Genomic DNA, 22,123 nt, shown 5'->3' on the forward strand with positions numbered 1-22,123 from the left:
AACATACATACAACCTACACGTGCATGTATGTTGAACTTCTTCCGTATGATCGTGAACAATTCACGTGCAGTTGTGTGCAGGGGCCTGCATCAGGCATGGGCAGGTACGTCTTATGGCCTTAATAGGTGCTTGCTAACAGGAGCCCCGTGCCTTCTTGTTCAGGTGACGCTGCACACAGGGCTGGAGCCCCCAGACGTGCAGACAGAGGAGGAGGTGGCGGCGGCGGTGGCATCGGCGCGGCCCACGGCGACCGTTTGAGCCCCGTTGCTACCAGCGGCATCTTCTCGAATCCTCGGAAGCACTTACCAAATTAAACGACGTGACGCAAATGCTGCACAGGTCACCGTGCCAGACTTGCAAAGTATAGAAACAGAAACGCGAGAGCTGAGCACGTCGAAATGAACGCATTTTAGAACTTTGCTCCAACAAGAACATTCGATTCATGGAATTGTCCACAGGTGGAGGATTTGCTTATCTGTCACGCCGATACCACCTGCCGTTTTTACTGCATTGTGAGGATGAGGGTAGGCACATACCCCTACCGGAATTGGTACACCCCCCCACCCCCACACTGGGTACCTCCCCCTGATGAAATGTTACATTTTACGTTTGGGTTGAAATGGGGGGGGGGGGGGGTGGCTAAGAAAATGGTGTCTTGCACACACGGTGTTCCACAGTGGATGCTATAAAGTAGGCGTGCAGTGCGTAGCAGAGGTTAATTACGAAGGGTGGTTATCATAGAACCTTTTTGCTTGCAGTGGCGGGGAGTAAGACAGTAGAAATAACGCTTTACTGTCATCAAAATTACCAAAGTAATACTGTGCGATTCTTCTATTATCACTGTGTAGACTACTGTTACTTGACATGTACTAATTGGTTACATTTTTACATTTTATTTAAAGAAATATTTATTAAAATTCAACAATTCAAAAGACAAACGACCGTTGCCACCAGCTTAGAGAAACGATACGTGTTAGCGACTTTGGTCAATGCCAGAACAGCAACATCCGATGCATTTAGATCTCACCACAAACCCCGCTAATTGTACACTTTGGTAGTGTTGGTGGCCCTAAGTGCGTGGTGGTAAATTCCTCTTTTGCCACATTGTCGGGAAAGCGCCGCCAAACTTTTGGTGTAAAACGAAGCCCCCTAATGGTCAGTCGACGTTAATGCATGAGCAGGTCCTGCCGAGGGCACTGGACGTCATGGTAATGGTAACGTACAGCAGACCTGATGTGCCTCCCGTCAGAGGCCAAGTGGGCCCTGAAGAGAACTGATGGCACCACCACCCCCCCCCCCCCCCCCGTACTCCCCTGTTGGTCAGGACGCCAAAACTACCGTACACCAAGGCACTGTGACCCCGCCAAAGCTGTGAAACAAAACAATGAACAGGGCATGCGATGAAGTTGCAGACGTGGGGTTAAGGGTAGTGGAATAACCAGTACAAAGCTCAGTTAGTTAGGGGTAGGGCTAGTTTGCTCCACCCCAAACTGGTTGTTCCTCCTCCCAATTGCAAAATATCGCATTGTCGGTTGTTGGCTGCATTTCATTGCCGGCGTTTACAGCGCGTCTCCTGCCTGAGTTTTCCGCGACAGGAAGGTCGAATTGCGGTAGTGGTTTCTTTGCCTTGAAAGGCGAATTCACTCTGAGGTCTCCAGATACTCAACGGGAGCAGTGTTTGTCGATTGTCAGCCACCTGACTGCCTCTGTACTCAAATCACCACCACCGTGTTCAAACACGAATTGGACAGCGCTCATCTCCCCCGAGCCAGCGGTACAGAGTCGACATCGCCGGATGACCGGTGTAAACGGTCGACGTGTAAACGTTCCAAGTGGGCCATAACATCGCTTCGAAGTTAGTTTGCGCAGCCAGTGGCTACTGCTCAATGCTGAGCAGCAAGTTTGATGGTGTTAAAGAAGAAGCATCGGGGCAGTGACCGAAGGCGCAGCGACGTGAGCCGCTGTGCCGCTGTTAACGCCGATGGAGGCAGAGGGTGTGGAGCGGCGCACATCGCTCCGCCTTGGGTTTGGCAATGCTCAGTTTGCCGTGTGTATTGCACAGGCGCTTTTTTGCCATCGAGCCGTAAACTACGGGCACGGCCTGACTTAGCGGAGCCGTTATGGAACCAGCAAAGAGTGGCTTCGACTTCAACCTCGTGACAATTTTGTGCAGAAAAGGCTTCGAGGAACAAGTCTGGAAATTGGTGCCACAAATACAGCATTGACGTTGTAATTTTGGCAAGCAAGGGTCAATGCACATATGCGAAATTGACTAAATTCACTCAATGAATAGATAGGCAGAACCTTAATGGTCCATAACACTAGTTTGCTGAGTTCGGCAGGATTACTCTCGATCGGGGATGCTGCGAGTCGAAGTTTGTGCTTGCTGTATGCGTAGGCTCTCAGATGTAGGGAAATGTGACACCTGCTTGTCCAACATCACTGAAACGAGCGGGTGTCTGCACTCACACCGCCCTCGTGTTCCCTGCAGCCGCGCGGGTCTCGTTTCCACGAGTTTTTTGTCGGGCCCTTCGAGCCATGAACGCTCGAACATGGCGGGCACATTCCCCCAGACTCTTAGAGGGGGCCACCAGTCGCGAGACGAAACTACAAAGTGCATTGATAGGAGAGTGATAAACTGAGGATACGCATTGGGGGGCACAAACTCACGTCAGCAATGTCTTGCCAAGTGGTTCGGACACTCCAACTACAATGCTCCTTTAGAGTGCTGTTAAAGACAGTGGCTATACTATTTGGTCAAAATGAGTGAGGCCTTTCGTCCCATCGGAGTGATGAATCTGAAATCTCGTCAAAAGTCTCTCCCTCAAGCGGTGCTCATCTCTGGTGGTGGCCCTAAGCAAGTAGATGCAGTCCCACGTTGCTGGTGCAGAGGCCAGTATATTCGTAGGACTTTGCACAAAGTGGTACTCATTGAGCCAGGAAAGTTGAGAGGCTGTCGACCCCTGACTGGAATACAAATGATCGACCTCGTCGTGGTTGGAGCAGGAGAGAATATATGAACAGAAAGTCTACCTAGACAGCAAAAAAGCAGCTAAACCTTCACATTTGTTCCGGAGAGCTCTCCCAACTCGGCGGAGCGCTTGGCGCGTAGGTGTTTATAGGAGGTATTCATTGGTGAAATGACGATGTGGGATTTGGGAAATTGTGGGCAGTTCACCAAATTGAGCAACTTTGGCACTTCTTGCCAAACTTATGCAGCAAATGCATTACAATTGTTCGTGGCCGATAGACGCTAAAAAGGTGCTTCTCATAAGCTTTCGGTGTTTTTTCAATCAGTTTACGAGTATTGCTTTTATCCTGGCAAAACCCACCAGCAGTTGTTTATAGAATACACCTCTCAGGAAAACGTTGATTCTCCATTCATGAGGTGGCTGCTTATCCCTTACTCCTCCTCTGGACTGCGCAGCTATGCAGCTGAGACCAATGCAGATTAAATAAAAGTTCAAGGTGTCACCCTGCTCAAACGGCGTCCTTGAGCAGCTGGTGGGAATTCCATGACTCCAAAGGTACGGTCAAGGGGACCAACACTGACCGACGCGAGCAATGGACAACAACGCGTCAACAGCAATTAGGTTTTGTACAATACCAGCGTCGCTTTCCGCTCGCATGTTAGGCTAGTGCCAAGTGGTAGCTTAGCATTTTGATGTCGCTGTGAATATACCACGAGGCGGAAGTAATAAGTGTCCGCCATTATGTGTACGCGATGCATGCTGGGACTTAATTGGGTGTGGGGGGGGGTCCAGGCGTGATTTAAGTAAAAGAAGAAACATGCAATTTCTTAAATTTGTTTCCATCTTTTACATTTTTTAAAAATAATTTTTCGATTAAATTTACAGTATTTCGTTGATAATGTTCAACCAATACCAGCCATGAACCACATTTGTGCCATAAAAAATGTGTGTGCTGGCCACCTGTCCCATCGCCCAGTGTGTCCAGCATTTAAGTCAAGCAGCGCTGAACAAGCGCAGGTGCTGTCCTGAGCCTTTCTGTACTCTAATGCAATTCATGTGCAAAAGATTTGACAACTTATATTTGTATGTTAAGGCTGCAGCGAATCTGTACTCACATTGGGAGGTATGGGATATGGTTGGATGTTAAATGTACAACCAAAATCCAGTTTTTATTCCAATAATTTCTGACCATATACCATGTGACCATGCATGGATAGGATGTACATGAGAATATTCCACTTGTGGTGGTGAATCACTTCTGAAGGTCCCATCACCCACATTATAAGATGGCATGTCATACAACAAGGCATGCTGTTACCTGAACACTGGCTACAAATGTCCTGCCATAGCGTATTTTAAACCCACAATATTAGTTCAGGCGAGGTGAGCAATTGCGAGAGATTACAGTCAAAATTTGGCAAAAAAATCCATTGCCCCATCGAGATTCATAAGTACCCACAGACTTGTGGCTGCGACTCATTAATATCTGGATTTCTGCACATTGAGACTACGCCACTCCACGTGGAGATGTTAGGATGCACCTATCACATGTTGAGATCTCACTCGTTCATGTGTGTGATTTCACGTTGAGGTCAAGCTACAACTTGTTGAGCGCCGCTGAATATTCGGGACCGTTTGTTTCTAGAGCTCGAAATGTGCTGGTGGAACTCCATACAGGGTTAGCGGTCGTGTAACTCAATACATATTAGTGGAACACAACTTGCGGTAGTTAGATCTCAACAAATGGTGCCCGCAACTGGCATTGGAGGGCCAATGGTAGAACTCAATGGACTTTTAAAATCCACATTTGGCAGGTAGAGCTCCTCATCTTGAGACCGGGCTCCTTTAGTCAAAGCCAGGGCAGACTCGATACTCCAGTATTTACTGCTGCGTGTGCGGTATATATATATATATCTGTGGTGACCCCGTTTGGGATTGGAAGGGTCTTTGCGACTGACCGTCGACTTCCTCGGACATCACATTTCATTTTGTAATCCCCACCACCCGGACCAGAAGTGTGCTTGCGTTTGACAAGGATCAGCCGCTCCATTCCTCTCCAATCCCTTCCTCTTAACCACACTCTGGGTGGGACATTGCTTTTACTTTGAATTCAATTTGTCAGCAGTGAACTGATAGATGGGTAGATAGATCTATACATTACTTTTATATATAACAAGGTAAGAGCCCATTGAGACTAGAAGTCTCTTCTTCAAGGGCGACTTAGATGTTGTGGCCAAACTGTGTAAGGATTCTGGGCCTTGCTGGTTGGGGTGATACGCTATAGAATGGGTCTCTATACTTTAAAAAGTTGCACACACGAGGCTAGAATCACCAGCTGACCTGATTCTAAATGTTTATCAATGTGAATTGTCACCGCGAAGCAGTGACGATATGGAATTTCTGCTCCGTGCTCACTGTATCAGATTCTCTTATCCATAGAGGTGCACATTGTCAATGCAAATGGTGCTACATTAATGTTGACCCTTCATTGGGATGTCAGCCTTGCTACTTGGTAGGGTGAGCTGATCGTGGAGCGGTGGTGCATGAGTACCTTTAAAGGATCCTTATGAGAATGTGATCACACCAGCCCAATTGTGCTGAACATTAACGGGAGTGGCTCAACCAATATTGTGTAAATGTTTGGCACAGGCAGTGTTTTAACTGATCCTTTAAAGGTTCAAAGAGCTCCTATGTCATGGAATAAATTAAACCTTACAAGGAGCTACTTAGGAGGTCACTCATGAAATAGAAAACCCTGATTGTAATATAATACGTTGGACTGACAGGGCGGCTCAGAGACCCGGAGTCTCAGTGTTCGATACAATAACGTGGTGCCGGGTTAAATCTGTGCAACTGAGGATGACAACTGGGTCAGAAAATTGTCAATGCACTCGCCATTGAGCTCAGTGGGATGACTATGGTGCACCAACGCAGTTTTGTGAAAGATACGTTCACGACCTGGGCTTAATTTACCATTTCCCCCCCACCCGCCCCTCAACGCCCGAGGGGGAGGTGGGGGGGGATATTTTCTGGAGCTCAGCCCTGAACAGCTAAGGCTGAAATTAAGCCCTGTTATTGACCCTGTGACTTCATTTACAGGAGTATGCAACTGTTTTATGGAATATAGCCATAATGTAAAGTTAAAATATAAGTAGCAACTACATTTTGGTGAAACAATAATATACCTGGCGAGGTGTAGCTGTAGTTAAGTGCGGGACTCACAATCGTAAGGTTGAAATCATGGGTCCAGGGGTTGACTCAGGCCATCTTCTCTGTGGGGTCAGTGGAATGTGAGAAATTAACATCACGTATGTATGTTGAAATTTTTTCGCACCGTACGCAGCCAACCGTGCTAATCAGAGGTGCGGGAATAGGACAACAAACTAAACATAAAAAGCAGTTATAAAGAAATGAGTTTTCAATGTATCACTGTGAGAAGTCAACAGGGGTTTGTCCGATAATGACACTGCCCATACCATGGGATTGTGGATTGTCTACCACTGGCTCAGGACTGCTAATGGAAATGCGTTTCAACCCTTTGTTCATTCGAACGGGGAGACACTTTCAATTTAATTATAATGTGTTTAATTGTATGGTACTTGGCTGTACTTCAAAATAATTTGTGCCCAATTGTACTTTGAGCTGATTTCAAAAATATTTTTTATTGAGTTTAAATGTATTGTAATGTTCATTTTCAACATGCATAAGAGATTTGAATTACATTTTGTAAAAGTAAAAACCCACAAGGAAAAAAGCGGCTTCCCACTCAAACGAGCCCGGGGTGATTTTCACCCCCCATTGCCATCCTTGTGCCACTGTTGGAAATTCCCACAAAGTATATAGCTCACGTGATCAATCCCAGAGGAGATGGCAGGGCTGAGTCAATCCCAAAGAGAGCGATTTTAACTTTCATTATGTGACTCTAGCATTCTGGGTCAGTGTCACCTGGACGAGGATAATAACTTCGGCAATTAAACCTATTCACAGACTGGCGCAGCTACAAGGGTGTTCTTTTTGTTTAACTGGCACACTGGCTGTGAGCATCCGGTGCTGCGAGGCGCTGGGTAGAGAGATGTCCGCCCTTCTCCCCGTCGCCTATCGCACGCGCCGGCAACCAACGTGGACGCGTCTTTCCCCCCCCCCCCCCGCACTGGCACCCGATACTGGGGGAGGTTAACGTTTGTGTCACATAAAGAAAGAAAAAAAACACAGGTGCTGACTGCTGCTGTGGCGAAGATATCTGCAGCACGTCCTGCTGTCTACCTGTAAACACAATCGGCCTTAATCACATAAAGTCGAGCAACCACATCGATTCACACAATCGGGTTTTTTTGTTAATTAGCGAAATTGGTGAAGCGTCAACAAAGTTTTACGATATACAATAATGCATATAGTGTCGTAAACAGTGGTCGTTTTTTTGTAAAATAAAATAGATAAAAATTCATTTATATTTAACACAAAATTAAAAACTGCATGTAAGGGTAAAAGTGTGCATCGGAGTACGCGATTATAAGATATATTTATAACATTTTGTAAAATGACGACACTAAAATATAAAATTTCAAAATGTTGCTGTTAATAATGGAGACTTGTACAGGTACACCAAATATTGCAAAAAGATATTGACGTCAACGCCTGTGCTCCCACCAATGTGTATCAGCCCCAAATGATCAGCAATGCTGTCAGTTTGGAATTGGAGGACAGGGTTTTTTTTAACACGTAGGCTTTCGCGACCAATATTATTCATAATCAACGTTTTTGGGTTTAGATCGCGTTATTTATAAATGTGTCGTAACCCTCCACCACCCGACACGGCCAATCAGTAAAAAAGTGTCACGTTGACAAAAGACAAATAGTTCACTGCTTTAGCCCACCGGTGTGTTGAAGCGTGAAACCACAACATTTACAATTTTTAAGTACGACGTTTCGCTGGTAATTGCATCCAGCATCATCGGGCAATTCGCCCGATGATGCTGGATGCAATTGTAAATGTTATGGTTTCACGCTTCAACACACCGGTGGGCTAAAGCAGTGAACTATTTGTCTTTTGTCAACGTGACACTTTTTTACTGATTGGCCGTGTCGGGTGGTGGAGGTTTACGACACATTTATAAATAACGCGATCTAAACCCAAAAACGTTGATTGAGGGTTTTTTTTGTTAGCATGATTAGGAGTGATCGCGTGGTGCTTAGAAACGATCGAGACACGCAACTTTAGAATAGCGGTTGTACTCGAGGCCACATGTTGTTATCGCTGTTTCGTGGACGTGGGAAAGTAGTCGTTCTCTCGAACGCCAGCGGTTATTTGTTTGTGACTAAAGCTAATCCACGCTTTCTCTTAAAGTGGCTGCTCTAACGTGTGCGTCGCCCCAAGCTCACTTGTCACTTGTGTATGAAGGTGGTGCTAACAGTCTGTATTGCATCACTGTAATTATTGTAAATGAGACACAAGCGATGTACTAAATGTATTCTCAAACAAGCGTGGAATGGTTAAGTTCAAGTCGATTTTATTTTTGGTTAAACACGTGGCGACTTTCTGGCACAAATCTGCCACGCAAAACGCCCATCACATTAATACCCATAAACATAAACAAAATATACAATTCTCTACCGCAGCGAGAGAGAGAACAAATATACAATTTAAATGTACGTAAAACATTAAAACAATGAAAGCAAGTTGTGGCTGTTAGTCGTTGTATGCAAGCGCAAAGAAAGGGTAACGCCTATTGTTGTTGTTTTCATAATTTTGATACTGGCGAAACCGTCCCATAGGTAGATGTGTTTTTGAGTTGTGACTTGAATGTAGTGATGGAATCGATTGTGCGTAATGTTCCAGAGGTGTGGTGCTACAAATGAGATGGTGTTCATATCCGTTGGTGACCCTGAACCAGTCATGGATATTTCAAATTCCGGTGACATAGGCACATTTCTGCATACGAGAGTCACTGTTCACATTTGACAAAGTGGATTTGCAACCCAGGAGAGATGCTTGGCTAAGCATCCGGTGTTTGAACTCAGAACTTTGCAATTGTGAGTTGAGCACACTTGCCACAATGCAACCAGATCAGATGTTTTGTACATTGTATGCACTTGTTTAACTTGGTGAGGTTGAGTCTCGAGACTTGTTTTTGCAGGAGGGTACTGCTTAGGACGTTTGTACAAATGTTATTTGAGGTGTTTGTGTGCTCTCAAAGATTGAGAGGAGAACACAAGCTGTCCACAAATATTTGTACTTAATTGTTTCTTGACTTTGTAAAATAAGACCATTACGGTACCGGGCCACCTTGGGTACACATGGGACTGGTTTCACTCCTAAGATCCTCCCCATTTAGTATTATTTACGTGAAATCTGAAAAATGAAATTTTATTAACACCGTTACCCATGAAAATGCAGGCTCACGTTGGAATGTATGAATCACGGAATCTTTTTAAAATAAGGTCTGTATTTTTGCATGAGGTCACACATTCTTAAGTCAAACCATAAGACCTCCACGTCAAGATGGTACAAAAATGTCAGATCAATGCTCAATGATACACAGATTAAGCTCGTATATAAATGCATTCTTAGGTTGATAAAACAAACGATCAAACTGGGACATTAAATCTCTTTGAAGGGAAATTAATTATTGATGTTTAAAATACAGGCTTGCTTCAGGTTATAATTTCTTTATTTTAGAACTTAACGTAATCTATGGACATCTGGCTGGGTGGCTCAGGGTGCCAATTCCATGATAATTGTTTTTTACCCTTTTATCTGGCAACAAGACTGACACCTTTTTTTACAAGGAGTCATGTTTGCATTGACCACAATACCTGCGGTCGGAATGCAAACAAAAATTACAACTCTGATAATGTATGCACTGTCCTTGAAATTGATTGGTCCACACCCGAAACAACTTTTCTTAGAGCCTAGTCTCACATGGTGTTGGACCAGATGACGCCAAAAGGCGCACAAAATAAAGGTGTCAGTTTTTTTGCCAGACAAAAGGGTAAAAAAACAATTATCATAGTTTGCTACTGGCAAAGGAGGTTCCAATGGTGCCAATTCCATGGTTTGATAGGGGATTTTAATTCTCGGTCACCCATGATTCAACCGTGTTCTCAAGCCTAAATCGCAGCATATTAAATTAGCTTTTCATTATGATGACGCATTCAAGCTTTTTGGATGATCTATTTAAGTATGATTACCATTTGACAAACGCCCTTTGCATGGCATATTAAAATGTGGGCCAACGAGTATTGATATGAGCCCTGTGGAAGGGAATTGAGAAGTACTTTCCTCCTGTGACATTGTTTGGAGGCTGTTCTTTAACAGGGTGAGTCACTGCTCTGAGTGGATCTGTCTTCATCTCGCGGCAACATGATTTTGATGGTGTAATTGGAATTTACTTTAATTGGAAGACTAAAGTATAAGTACAGAAATAATGGAATTGGTGCACGCATCAATGTTGAAGTATGAACACGTGACAATGTGTACGCTGTGTGCAGTAGTAAAATTGGCTTTTTCCCCATCATGGATGTTCTAAAATGTACATGTATACTGTGTTATACGTTAAAGCCTTAATGTGTGCGGTAGCAGTTAAGCTATATGTGACGAGTTATGTTTAGCATTTCAGCTTATTTAAACTCGAAGAGGGAAGCGGTGAAATGATGGCGTATACACAAACGTGCGTACAGGATCGGCCACACATGTACATGTGACCTATGAGTGCAGTATGGCACTGCATATGGCATAATATTTATCGTACGTATTTTAAGCTACGTGGCTTGAAGCCATAATGTATGGAGGATACGGTAAGGTATAATATGGTAAAGGGCCATAAGATGTTATACAATCTGTTGTTATGATGTCACAAGGTCATGCAGCTATAATTCGTGTTGTGACACGTTAAGCTCCGTCCATACGTAGCAACTGTCGTAGAGCAGCAAGACACAGCGAAGTCGAGCGAACTTGGGGGTGGCCTTGTTGACGGGGACAATTCGAGGCGACTGTGATGGCATATGCCTGCTCAATGGCTCGTCCAGGCCATGCGCCACTAATTCGATGAAGAAAACAGCGTCGCCCGATGCGACTTTGGGTGTGCCAATTTTTAAGCGGGCACAACTTCAGATGAGAAACACGCGGGAATTGCTACGTGTGGACTTCGCTTCGTATTGACGTGAGCATCGTTGACGATGAAGACCTCTGAAGCGTCGTGCACTGACTCCGTAAACCAAGGCTATATAACCAAACCGCAAGCGGTCACATCGGAAAGCACCACCACGTTGGCATGACTCGTCATGACTAAACCTACTTGCACGCTTGTGCGCTTTACTCAGTAGTCGATCAACAGCAAGTAATCATGCTCATGAACAAAAAAACACATTTTGCAGCTTCCTGTTCATGCCGTATGCCTGGTGGTGGTTGTTGTAGTTGGCGTCACGCGGTCATTCGACTGAAAATATCTCCTAACTTGTTTTGGAACAGAGCTGTGAGCTCTACTCTCTGAAGCCCGAAGTGGGAGCTTGTATTTCACGTTTGCATTTGAACGAGAGATGTGCCGTCTAAAAAGAAGCGGCTGACATTGTCTGCAAAACTAACGGAGCAGGTAAAAAAAAGCCCACAGGCGATGCTTATGTGAAATATAATTTGGAATATTTAATTCAAGCATCTTTAATACAAGCCTATCATTCTTTAAAATGTCATAAAGAGTCAAATCTATTCATTTTGGTCAGCCTTCCCACACCATGTAATAAACTAGGCATGACTAAATGATATGACATCCGTTGAATTGGTCATCAGGAGCTAATTATCGCTGAACTACATCGATCTTGAGGTCTGAAACACGGAGATTTCCTAAAGACACCGTTGAGAAAGCCACGGGGATCGGCAACCTGCAGCTACAGAGCTGCATGCGAATCTTAAAGGGGCACACGTCTCGTATTTGCCACGTGCATTGCGGCTCTTGAAATATTGAATATTTTTTGTTATAAAACGAATTCGAAAAAAATGGCTCAACTTGTTATTTTGGTTTGCCGACCCCCCTGGATATTCCTTGTAACACAGTCAAGTTCAAGCGTGTTCACGCTTCAGTGGGAGCGCATCTCTGTAGCCCAGTCAGCGGTGGAAATTCCACGATGACGTACGGTGAGAAAGAAGTTTCAACATCCATGCTTGTACAATAGTTAAACGCAAGTGGCGACAGAACTTAAACACTTAAACCTAAACCTGAGCACGTATCGCCCCTAAAATCTGTCACCTCAGACACTGCCACTCCCCCCCTTAAATGGAGTATATTAAATAGTAACCATTGACTACGCACTGTTATCGTCTCTATGTCTGTGTCATGCTGCATCTCTCACATTCTCCATGTCTTTGGCTACCTCTGTAGTTATGCTTCTCTCTGTCACTCCGTGTCTCTGTCCGTGTCTCTCTCCCTGTTTCTCAGAAGAGATGGGGGCGACCCTTCACCCCACCCTTTTCCACTAGACCGCAACCCCCCTTGAATCATTATGTTCTACCGCTTCTGGCTGTCAATGAATGTCCCTATCCATTTACTTAATTGGCAGTTTATGGGGTATGTTTGGAAGATCTGGGTGAGCTCACGTTTAGGTTAGGTGGCTTTGAACTGTCGCAGTCATGTCTGAAAGGTCACGATTTGCGGTGTTCTGCACGCACAATCATTATGTCCGTCATTGCGGTGCTACTTATCAATACGTTGGGCATTCAAATAGACACTTCACACACCCTGGTACTTGAATAAATTGTAGGCCACTGTGCAGGGAGCTGATTTTCACGCCAGGCAGTATCGTATCTTCTGCTCTACAGTGTTATATATAACGTGTGAAAAATAATAAGCACAGTTAAACAGATTTGTTCTTTAAATACAATTGTCTTTTTTTCCCATTATAAAGCTGTCTCAGTTCAACAGCAGAACATCCATCATGACGGGAGAATATTGTTAAGGCAGGGTTAAAAAATAATGTAATTATGTTGCTGTGTGTGTGGATATATACACATATATGACACTGCATTTAATCCACCAAGATGTTGCTGATGAGTTGTGGAATTGTGCTTTGTGTGCTTTGGAAGATTGAGTTCAAGTCAGAGTAAGACTTGGCTCATCATCCCTTGCGAACTGATTATAGGACATCAACAGTGATCATATTTTGGAGATACGTTTACCTCTGATGGGTATGTGGACGTTTCATCTCTGGCTTAGGATTACCAACTGAGATGAGCCTTGCTCTCGTTGTTAATTTGAGAGTGCAGACACTAACTTTGGCTTGACTCAGGCATTGCATTTTGGGTATTTTGCACAATGCTCTGCGTACCAAATACATTTTACGTACCGTGCGTTGCTTCAAATGAGTGTCTACGCAATGATCCTCACTTGCATATCGACTTATTATATATGTCCAATAAGACATCTTTTATCAACTCAAATGAGCAATGGGGCAGAGATTGTCCACTGATGACCATGACCCAGACACATACCATATTCCCATGGCGAGGCCCTTCGAATAACAGGGGCTTAATGTCCACGCACAACTCGCGAGAATGCAAACTACGGTACATTCTATGCATCGACCCAACAAAGTGAATGGACTGTGGCTTTTAAGGCACCGTATAAATGTGCAGTTGTCGTGCTAATGTAGAGTCTGCTGTTTAGCCTATTATCTCTCTCAACGCGCAGTGTTATACCGTGAACATGTAAGTGTGCAGTTGGCATGTGAACCACAAGCTGTTTAACTGTTAGCGGATAGCCACCGAGCAAGCATACACACAAGTCATGGCTATATTTGTTTTTATATATTTCAAGATGTTTTAGATCTGTCTGTACAAGGTGATTGTCTGGAGGGCCTGGGTGGGCGCTTGTTGATGTTGCCGCATTAGGCACGCCAGGTCGTAGCTATAATAAAGTGCGGTGTTACTATTAAACGCTGTCTTATCACAGTACTAAATGTCCATTTGTCTGATTTCATAATCCACGAGTCGAATCTACATCAAAACTCTCGAGTGTGAGGATGGGAAATGCTGTGAGAGTGGCCACTTTGTGGACAAGAAGACGTGAATATTAGTCGTTTTTTTTTGTTTCAGAGTTTTTAAAGCAGTTATCCGATTCAGCAGCTACTGCGGCTGCTGCTGCTGCGATTCACCGCTAAGGGGCCATAATACTGGTAGGAACCTCCTGGTTACACCAGCCCACAGGGGATTATTGTGTCCGTCGTGCAGGGAGGGGCTAGTTGGGTAGGGAGGGGCTAGGTGGGGAGGGGAGGGTGGGGAGGGGCTGGGTGCGTAGGGTGTGGCTGGGTGGGGAGGGGAGGGTGGGGAGGGGCTGGGTGAGGAGGGTGGGGAGGGGCTGGGTGGGGAGGGGCGTCGTGCCCTTATAAAACTCAACGTTTAACCTACTCACGCCGGCTTGTGCCCGCCCTCACAGTCGGGCATATTTGCGGAATACACCACCGTTGACCCTGGCCATTGACCGAGCAACCCAACGTTCCTACCAGCTCCCTCCGCAGGAATGTGTTGTCACCATGGAGCAGAGTCCGAACATCGGGTCGGGTACCCGAGAAGCGGGTGGGAACTAAGTCGTGTTACGGCTCGCCGTTCGGGTGCGACTCTCACCCGAATGGCAAGCCGTCGAAACGATTTAGGTTCGGACCCGCTTTTACGGGCGCCTGACCCGATGCAGAACTCTACCGTGGAGCTTGTCCTGTAGTCTGGCTGAACTTTGAAGCCAAGTGGCAAAGGCCTGTTTGCTGCAGGTGATGAGGGACACGTTCTTGGGTATTATAATAGGTTGACCGCCACTAAGTTGACTGGCAGATGCACCAGCTGCACTCCCAACTAATAATGTGCACTGATTGGCTGTTTAGCCAGATAATGCTTCGATGTTTTTTGTTTCTGTACGCCTTGATATATTGGTGGCATCTGAGTCTCCTCTAGGTAAATTCAGCTTCACATGTTACTTGTTAAGGTGTGTGAATAAGAAAATCACCACGCATACATACATCACTGAGGAGCCACGGATGGGAAATGTGCTTGATCCCATTAATCTATTATTCTCTCGTGTGCTGTGACTGCCTTAATATGCACGTAGCACATTTCGAGCCAGTCGTATTGCTAATCATGTTAAGAGCATCAGAGAAGAAAGGATTTCCTGGCAGGTGCACAATTTTTCCAAGTGACTCACACCTAGCGTCTCGCCCTGTGAAAAGTGAAGGTACTGTATTCCTCATTCAAGTAAATTTCATCACGAAACGCAACTGATTGTTGTGGGGCTTATTCGACCCCTTTCTCTCCCCTCGCATGCTCTTATCTCTTCTCCAGTGGGTTCCCATGGCTGTCAGCCCCTTTGGGGGAGACGACTATGTTTTCATGAGCCACAGAATAAGAGTAAGTACTCAAATTGCTTCTCCAACCCCGTATTTTCATATTTCAAGTTCACTAATTTCTGCAGGCCAATTTCGTTTCACAGAATGTCCTGAATTTCTGTCCTGAGCAGAAATGCATCACCAAATACGTTACAATGTTGTAGGCAGCAAGAACATTTAATGTTACATTTTATTTAAAATCCAGTGGTTTACCTTTTGAAACTATTGTGGGAAAGTCTTACTCTGAAGTATTTCTTGGAAAACCCCGTCCAACTCTTGTCACAATTTAAGTAACTTTGAAAATTACGGAAACACCGCTTTTCACCAAATGGTGTTGTGGTTTAATTCGAGTTCAAGTCAACGCAAGTGCGTCAGCAGATGAAAAACACCGGCGGTACCTTTGCCGATGTTTTTTTTTTGCATAACGCACAAAGGCGTTTCACACGTTTTTATGTGCCGCTTGAAACTTGTGCTTTATCCGGCCCGCACTATATGGACCTAATGGCGCTACCCCAGGGTTCCATAGTATCCCGGATCTCGCATAATGTCAGTTGATGGTCGACGATGCGGCAATCGACTCATCTCGACGAGCTGTACACGATGCACTATTCAGAGTTGAATTTTTCGATAACCAATTTTTTTGATGCTAATGTTTGGCGTTTCGACATCGCGGAGTAGCACTGATTTAGGATTGATTGGTACCCCAGTCGCGGAGTTAAGTACACCCCTGGAAAAAATTGTGTCCCAGAAATAAAATATTTAATTGCCTCGGACAGTTTGTATTATTTGGAACCCCGGGGTACCGCCATAAGGATCACGTGTCTGTTAACGATTGTTTTTTTTCGCGTATTTTTGGGGGATCGTCGGCTTACTGTCGTGGGTTTCTCCTGCCACGTGGTGGCGCAGTGGACACGGTGTGTGAGCAAGTGCCCTTTCTCTGTTGCTCATCATCCCTTCCTTCCTGCACGGCTGTTGGTGAGGCCAAGTCCCCTAAATGCGCTCTTAGCCCCACCCGCGCTGCTGTGCTGCTTGACGCGAGATCGGTAAAAGCCCTGCACTGGACCGTGAATTGCAAAAAGACGGGCAGTGGTGGCACTGCACTCTTCCAATCCAGCACTGTGGAGGTTAGGGTTGATGGGTCACACAAATGCTGTGAAACTCTTCCCGTGGGCTTGCCAAAAGAATGCGGTGCAGCAAATGCGAACTTAAAAGTGGCCCGAGTTTCCCCCACCCCACCATCAACCGATACTGACTGATTCAACAAGAGAATATTGTAACAATTACAGTGCTAGTGCTCAACAGACAAATAATATCCCCCAATTTAATACCGATGCTGTCATCAGCATCATGTCGTGAGACAAAGTATTCATGCAGATCTCTCGAGCAGTGCAACCCTTCGTGGTAGAGAAAAAACCACGGAAGTGTATATCAGAGAGCTACTGAAGTAGGTCCCTTGATGTGATCTCAGAAGATCACAAAGTATAGGGCAGCACTTTCCCACCCGCTCTGTCCATGAGAGTTACGTTTGTCATGTAACAGCTAAACCAATATTTTAATTCTCAAGCACTGGAATTTTGCCAAATTAACTGCAGAACCAAATGTAAAATGTGATGGGTTTATCTGTGCGCAGTCATTGGTCACGAGGCTGAGACGATCGCACTCGTTGCACTCGAGAACCCAGTTGAATCACAGGCAGCTTGCCTGGGTTCAAACCGAGGACCTCAGCCGTGCCCCGACTCGGTCCATCTGAGCCCCTGGGCTACTTGTCCACCTCGACCGTGACTGAGTTGTACCGAACACAGCTAATGAGCTGCACAAAAGCTGCATGACATACACCATACAAAGACAAAGCCAAAGCCTCCCCCCCCCGTATAGCTTTAAGAAGCCGCCCATTGGGGCAAGTGCTGTTCGCGAGCACCTATGAAGGCCAGCACCACGCCCGGCCGCCTTTGTCTCCCGAGTGGCAACGTTTACACACATTTGAGGCTGAATCCACCTAGGGGAGGCCCAGGACCGATTTAGATAATCATCACTGGTGTGAGCGGGAATCGAACTCGGTTCCTCATACCCCATATGTACACACACACACAACGGCGGACCGAGTACCTGCACCTGAAAGACGTTCGGCAACGACCACTGGGTTAGGTGCGCATAACAGTGTCCTAATTGCACACGCTCCGCGCGGCGTCTCATGCAAAGTAACATCCGTGACCCTTGGTTGTTGTGAGAAGGAAAAAAATAGAAATCAAACCTGCAAAAAAAATGGGAACGGATAAAAGGGCGTGCGAGATAATGACCAGCGGCGCATGAATGGATGTGTAATTCATCTTCCGTGCAATTAAATAGCCTTGCCTGGGAAGCCTTCTTCACCGTGAGGCTTTGTGCGTTTAGGAATAGAACTTCAGAAAAACTGCGCAAACTACACAAACTGCGCAAACTGCGCAAACTGCGCAAACTACGCAAACTACACACCCGCTGACGGGTGCTGGTCGATGTGTGTGTGTATTAAACACACGGCGCATTCGATGGCGCTCTCACGGGCGGCCGGTCAGGCTTTTTCCCCTGTTGGATGACGGGTCGACAGGACGCTCGCCACTTGTCCGCCACTGAGCGCCACTGAGCGCCACCGAAGGGTTTCGGTGGCGCTCGGTGGCACTCCAAGGTCACCTTGGATTTTTCCATGGTTTTCCCTCGACATTTAGAAACGTGCGTTTAGGTTGTTGTTTGGCTGCAACTATGAATTCTTACATGTGATGTGATAAATTCCATTCGTGAGTGGTTTTGCTTGTGGGAGAAAAAAACCTGGAGGACGCAGAGAAAACCCACCCATAAGTGGGGTAACTCAAAGCACCGCACTTATTTATTCAACCAAAGGGCAGGACATAATACTTGAAGGGGTAACACACAGGGAGACACCACTAGCGCTAGTCTGCTCCCAGGTCCTCCACTAGAGAGCTAGGGGAGGCTAGCTGATCCAGCTCTGGCCAAGCTAGGATCTTGGCACCCTTAGCCAACCAGACAGAGCTGGTCCAGCCACTAAGCGACCCTTGCAATTGCAAAGGGCCCCGTGGCCAGCAGAGGGCCCCCTAGAGTCATTGTTCGCGAGTGGGTGAAAAAAATCATACATCAAAGGGGCCTCCAACCAAATTTTGCTTAGGGCCCCCAAAGGTCTAGGGCCGGTTCTGCAACCAGACCAGCTCTTACAAGAGCATCGGCTCTGGGCTGGTCGGTTCTTAGAAGGACAGCGAGCCAGTGGAGTCCCAGGGCTGGTCTTTACTCTTCACTGGTTTAAGCTGTAATACTGGGCCCCGAGCCCACCGGCTCCCCGCCTTATATAGCAACTCCCCCCCGAGGGGTGGGGCCGTGGGGGATCACAGCGCCGTCACAGCCCCCCAGGGCTAACCGTTGCGGACGTGGATGTAGGCATCCTTACGCGTGCGGGCGCAAACACCCCTTGTGTGTTTGTTTGCCCTCCCGTAACACACGTACTGCTCGTATTGCAAGACCTCGCTCGTTTATCAAATTCATATTTATTTAAAATTTGAGCTCGTCCTGCAAAACATTCGCAGACCAAGTTACTCGCAATCCAAGGTTTTACTGTACTTGACTTGGACTGTTTAGAATCCTCCGTTGGTTAGACGCTCCGTGAGTTGAACACATGACGTCACTTTCGGTCTGGCAGTGTAAAAGGGAAGCCAGGAGAAGAACCAGATGGAACGAGTGGACAGTCTTTGGCCGTGTGATAACGTGATAAGGTAAAAGGCGAAAATTCTAGATTCATACTCTTAGGTTTTTTCGGTAAAGTCACGTAGGTAAAAAAATTGAAATAATAATAGAAATCAAATAATAATATAATACATTTTATATTACTATTTTATTTCTATTATTTCTATTAATTTATTACTACGTGACTTTACCGAAAAAACCTAATAGTATAAAAAGCGAAATATAACTTTGGAATTCGTTCGTTTTGTGCAACTAAGAAATAAAGAAACAGTTTTTGATTTAAGACACGTCAAGACTTATTGCTCCAACGGGTTAAGGCGTAGCTTATTTTTTGGTACAAGAAAGCTACGCCTACACTTATATTAATAAAAGTTTCCATCCTGACTCCTGCCTATTATGTCATCGTAGATGCCTATCCGCTAGTGAAAGCTGTGGTAGCCTTTGTCATCGAAATTGTGTATTTTGCACGCTCACTAAATCTGGGCCTACCCCAAGTCAGAGTAATATGCAAAGTGACCACATACACAATGCATCAGCAAGCTAGCTAACCCATGTATTTGGGAGATGGTGCCTTCTTCCTATACAAATCTCCATTGGCGGCTCAGAGAAAATGGTGGTAGAGACAGTCTCACAATAGGACAAAGGTCGCGGCTCACCAGCCAAAAATTTGATTCACTCTCAAATGATGATCAGTTGATTCGATCCCTGACCAGAATGCGAGCCTGTGACCTTCCCGGCTGCAAGTTGAGCACTCAAACCACTGCGCCACCCGATCGGTGTACGTGACTATGCATGACGCCACATGTGACCTTCAGGACCGTCCATGCACTGGCATGGTAGCTATTCTCCACAAATAGCTATGCCCCGTTTTGGTGTTCCGGACGCCTGGCATTTCATCTCAGAGACATCACACCATCTGGCCTAGCATGTGCAAAGTCTGCAGTCTGGAGCAGAAGGAACGTTCAAACTATCTGGCTTTCACGTCCCCTGCTCCTTGACAAATATGGAACGGTATCAATAAGGTAGGTTGCATGACATGCATTAAATATGTACAGGTATTCGCTTATACTTAGAAAAAAACAACTTACTCTGCAAACTACACTGGTTTTGTAAAATAAAGCAGTCACCTGACCTAAAGGTTTACTGACCAAGCTTCCATCTTGTCTATAGCCACTGAAAGTCTCTGTAAACTTGATATCATCTGCAAGGACAGCATAATGTAATATATGACTGCCTTTTAAACACTGGCAAAGGTACTGCATATCAATCGCCTCTTGAGCCATCTGGCACTGCCGGTTATGCTGATGAGTGATATGACTCCTTTATAGATAGAACAACGTGCAATGGCTGCACGTTTTGCAGCACTTTTGCCTCACTGCTGCAGAGTAACATAATGAGATCCACAGTCAAACTCAGTTTTTCGAGAAATGCAAATGTGCTGCCACATTTGTCACTGGGGATACGAAGGTGGCTGGACATGGAACCGGTGCCTCAATAGCTGCTCGCAAATAGAACTGGCCCTAATAGGCTTTAAGAAAAACGTTGTTTTTGCTTTTGTCACTGCATGGTATGGTCTTTGTTTGGCTGGGAATCATCACTGGCTAGTTCTAGGATAGTTCAATGCGGTACATATTGCACAACATAAAACATGAATTCGCTAAAAGTTATCTTGCAGGGGGTGGAGAATCTTTGGCCTTGCAGGCCAGATGCGGCTCACAACTTAATTTCACATAACCCGTGGCTTATCACTACAAATCAGCCTGCAAATGACATTTATCCCTCACTTCAAGTATTTTAACCAGTTTCATTTGGCAATATTGCGTTTTCACTTTTAGCATGCTCAGTCAACCCTGTGACTGCAAATGCCTATTGCAGTAAGAGATGTGACCGACGTATGCGTTTAATATTCCCCAAGTCTGTTCTGCAGTGTGTCATCTTAACAATCGGCTGAAGTGCTCTTCTACATTGGTGGCCCTGTGCCAGTGATACAAATTCTACATATCTCTCTGTAAGGTACCAATCAATCCCAGAGGGAATTTGGGCTCAGTCCAAATTTGTTTAGTCTCTGTTCGTAATGCTTTGCAGGTTTTATGGAATATCTCCAATCGTTACTTAGGATGATTCGAAATGCATTTCTTGGCAAGTGGAGCAAATTTTCGGTATTAATTTGCTCTGTGCTAAAAGCTTTCCCAACCTCCCAGCACTTTAAAGACGACCCACCTTCCGGTGCCATTACAAATTTATACACACTCAACAAAAGTCAAGACAAAGTGATTTCTTGCTCAAATGAGGATCGAGACAAATGTTCATCTCCAGTCTACAGTTCTGAACCAGTGATAGAAATGCCCCATTCCTATAGCAGAAGTGAGTCCGTAGGTCAAGCATTGTTTACTTTCCCATAAAGTGGTACTATTTTACAGACCACAGAGGCATGATGGGATGAGTCAAACCCAACCAAGGATTTGAACTCGCAACCTTCCCAATTGCAAAACACTCTCCTGCTGAGCCACCTGGTTAGTTAGACTCACTTCCTAAAGTGATGATCGATATACAAGTTCATCGGGTAAGCATGTCACTACAGTAAAGTGTAATCAATTTCAAATCCGTGGACTCAACGTCAAATTAAGACATAATCGTGATACGATTAAAGTAATGCATTCGTGTAGCCAGACTGCTACGAGTCAGGTCAGGATGGAGAAATACCCATGTCCACTACAGCCGTGCTCTATGGCTTCCGGAACGAGATGGATTGTCATATCGAAAGCCTTTTAATGAATCAATACATCATTGCATGTATTTTAACATGGCCCGCATTTCATCATAACAAGCATATCTGGTGCGTTATCCACAAGGACATTAAGCCTAATCATAACAGTTCAAATTCTAGCCTTATTTTTTATATGCCTAAGCCTTTTCCCTGAATTCAATGCTTGTGAATGTACCCTTACTCGTGACAATTAGCCCATACTACAAGCTTCGGCCTTAACATGGCTTCGGTTTGGCCTTATTTTGTCTTATTTTGCCTTTGACTTTGAACAAGCCTGACCTGAATCAGCATTAGCTGAAG

General features: G+C 45.3%; 1 protein-coding gene across 5 annotated transcripts in view; it reads left to right on the plus strand.

Moving 5' to 3' along the window:
• TRIM9 (tripartite motif containing 9) overlaps window positions 1-7,532 on the plus strand; it is a 59,536-nt gene extending 52,004 nt beyond the window's left edge. For all 5 annotated transcript variants that reach the window (XM_078858520.1, XM_078858519.1, XM_078858522.1 and 2 more), the window contains exon 12: window positions 164-7,532. In XM_078858520.1, coding sequence (XP_078714646.1) covers window positions 164-259 — 96 coding nt within the window. In that variant the 3' untranslated portion in view covers window positions 260-7,532. The remainder of the gene's footprint in view (window positions 1-163) is intronic.
• Window positions 7,533-22,123: the final 14,591 nt, after the last annotated feature.

The sequence above is a fragment of the Lampetra fluviatilis genome, chromosome 7 (genome assembly GCF_964198595.1).
Source record: "Lampetra fluviatilis chromosome 7, kcLamFluv1.1, whole genome shotgun sequence".
Taxonomy (NCBI): domain Eukaryota; kingdom Metazoa; phylum Chordata; class Hyperoartia; order Petromyzontiformes; family Petromyzontidae; genus Lampetra; species Lampetra fluviatilis.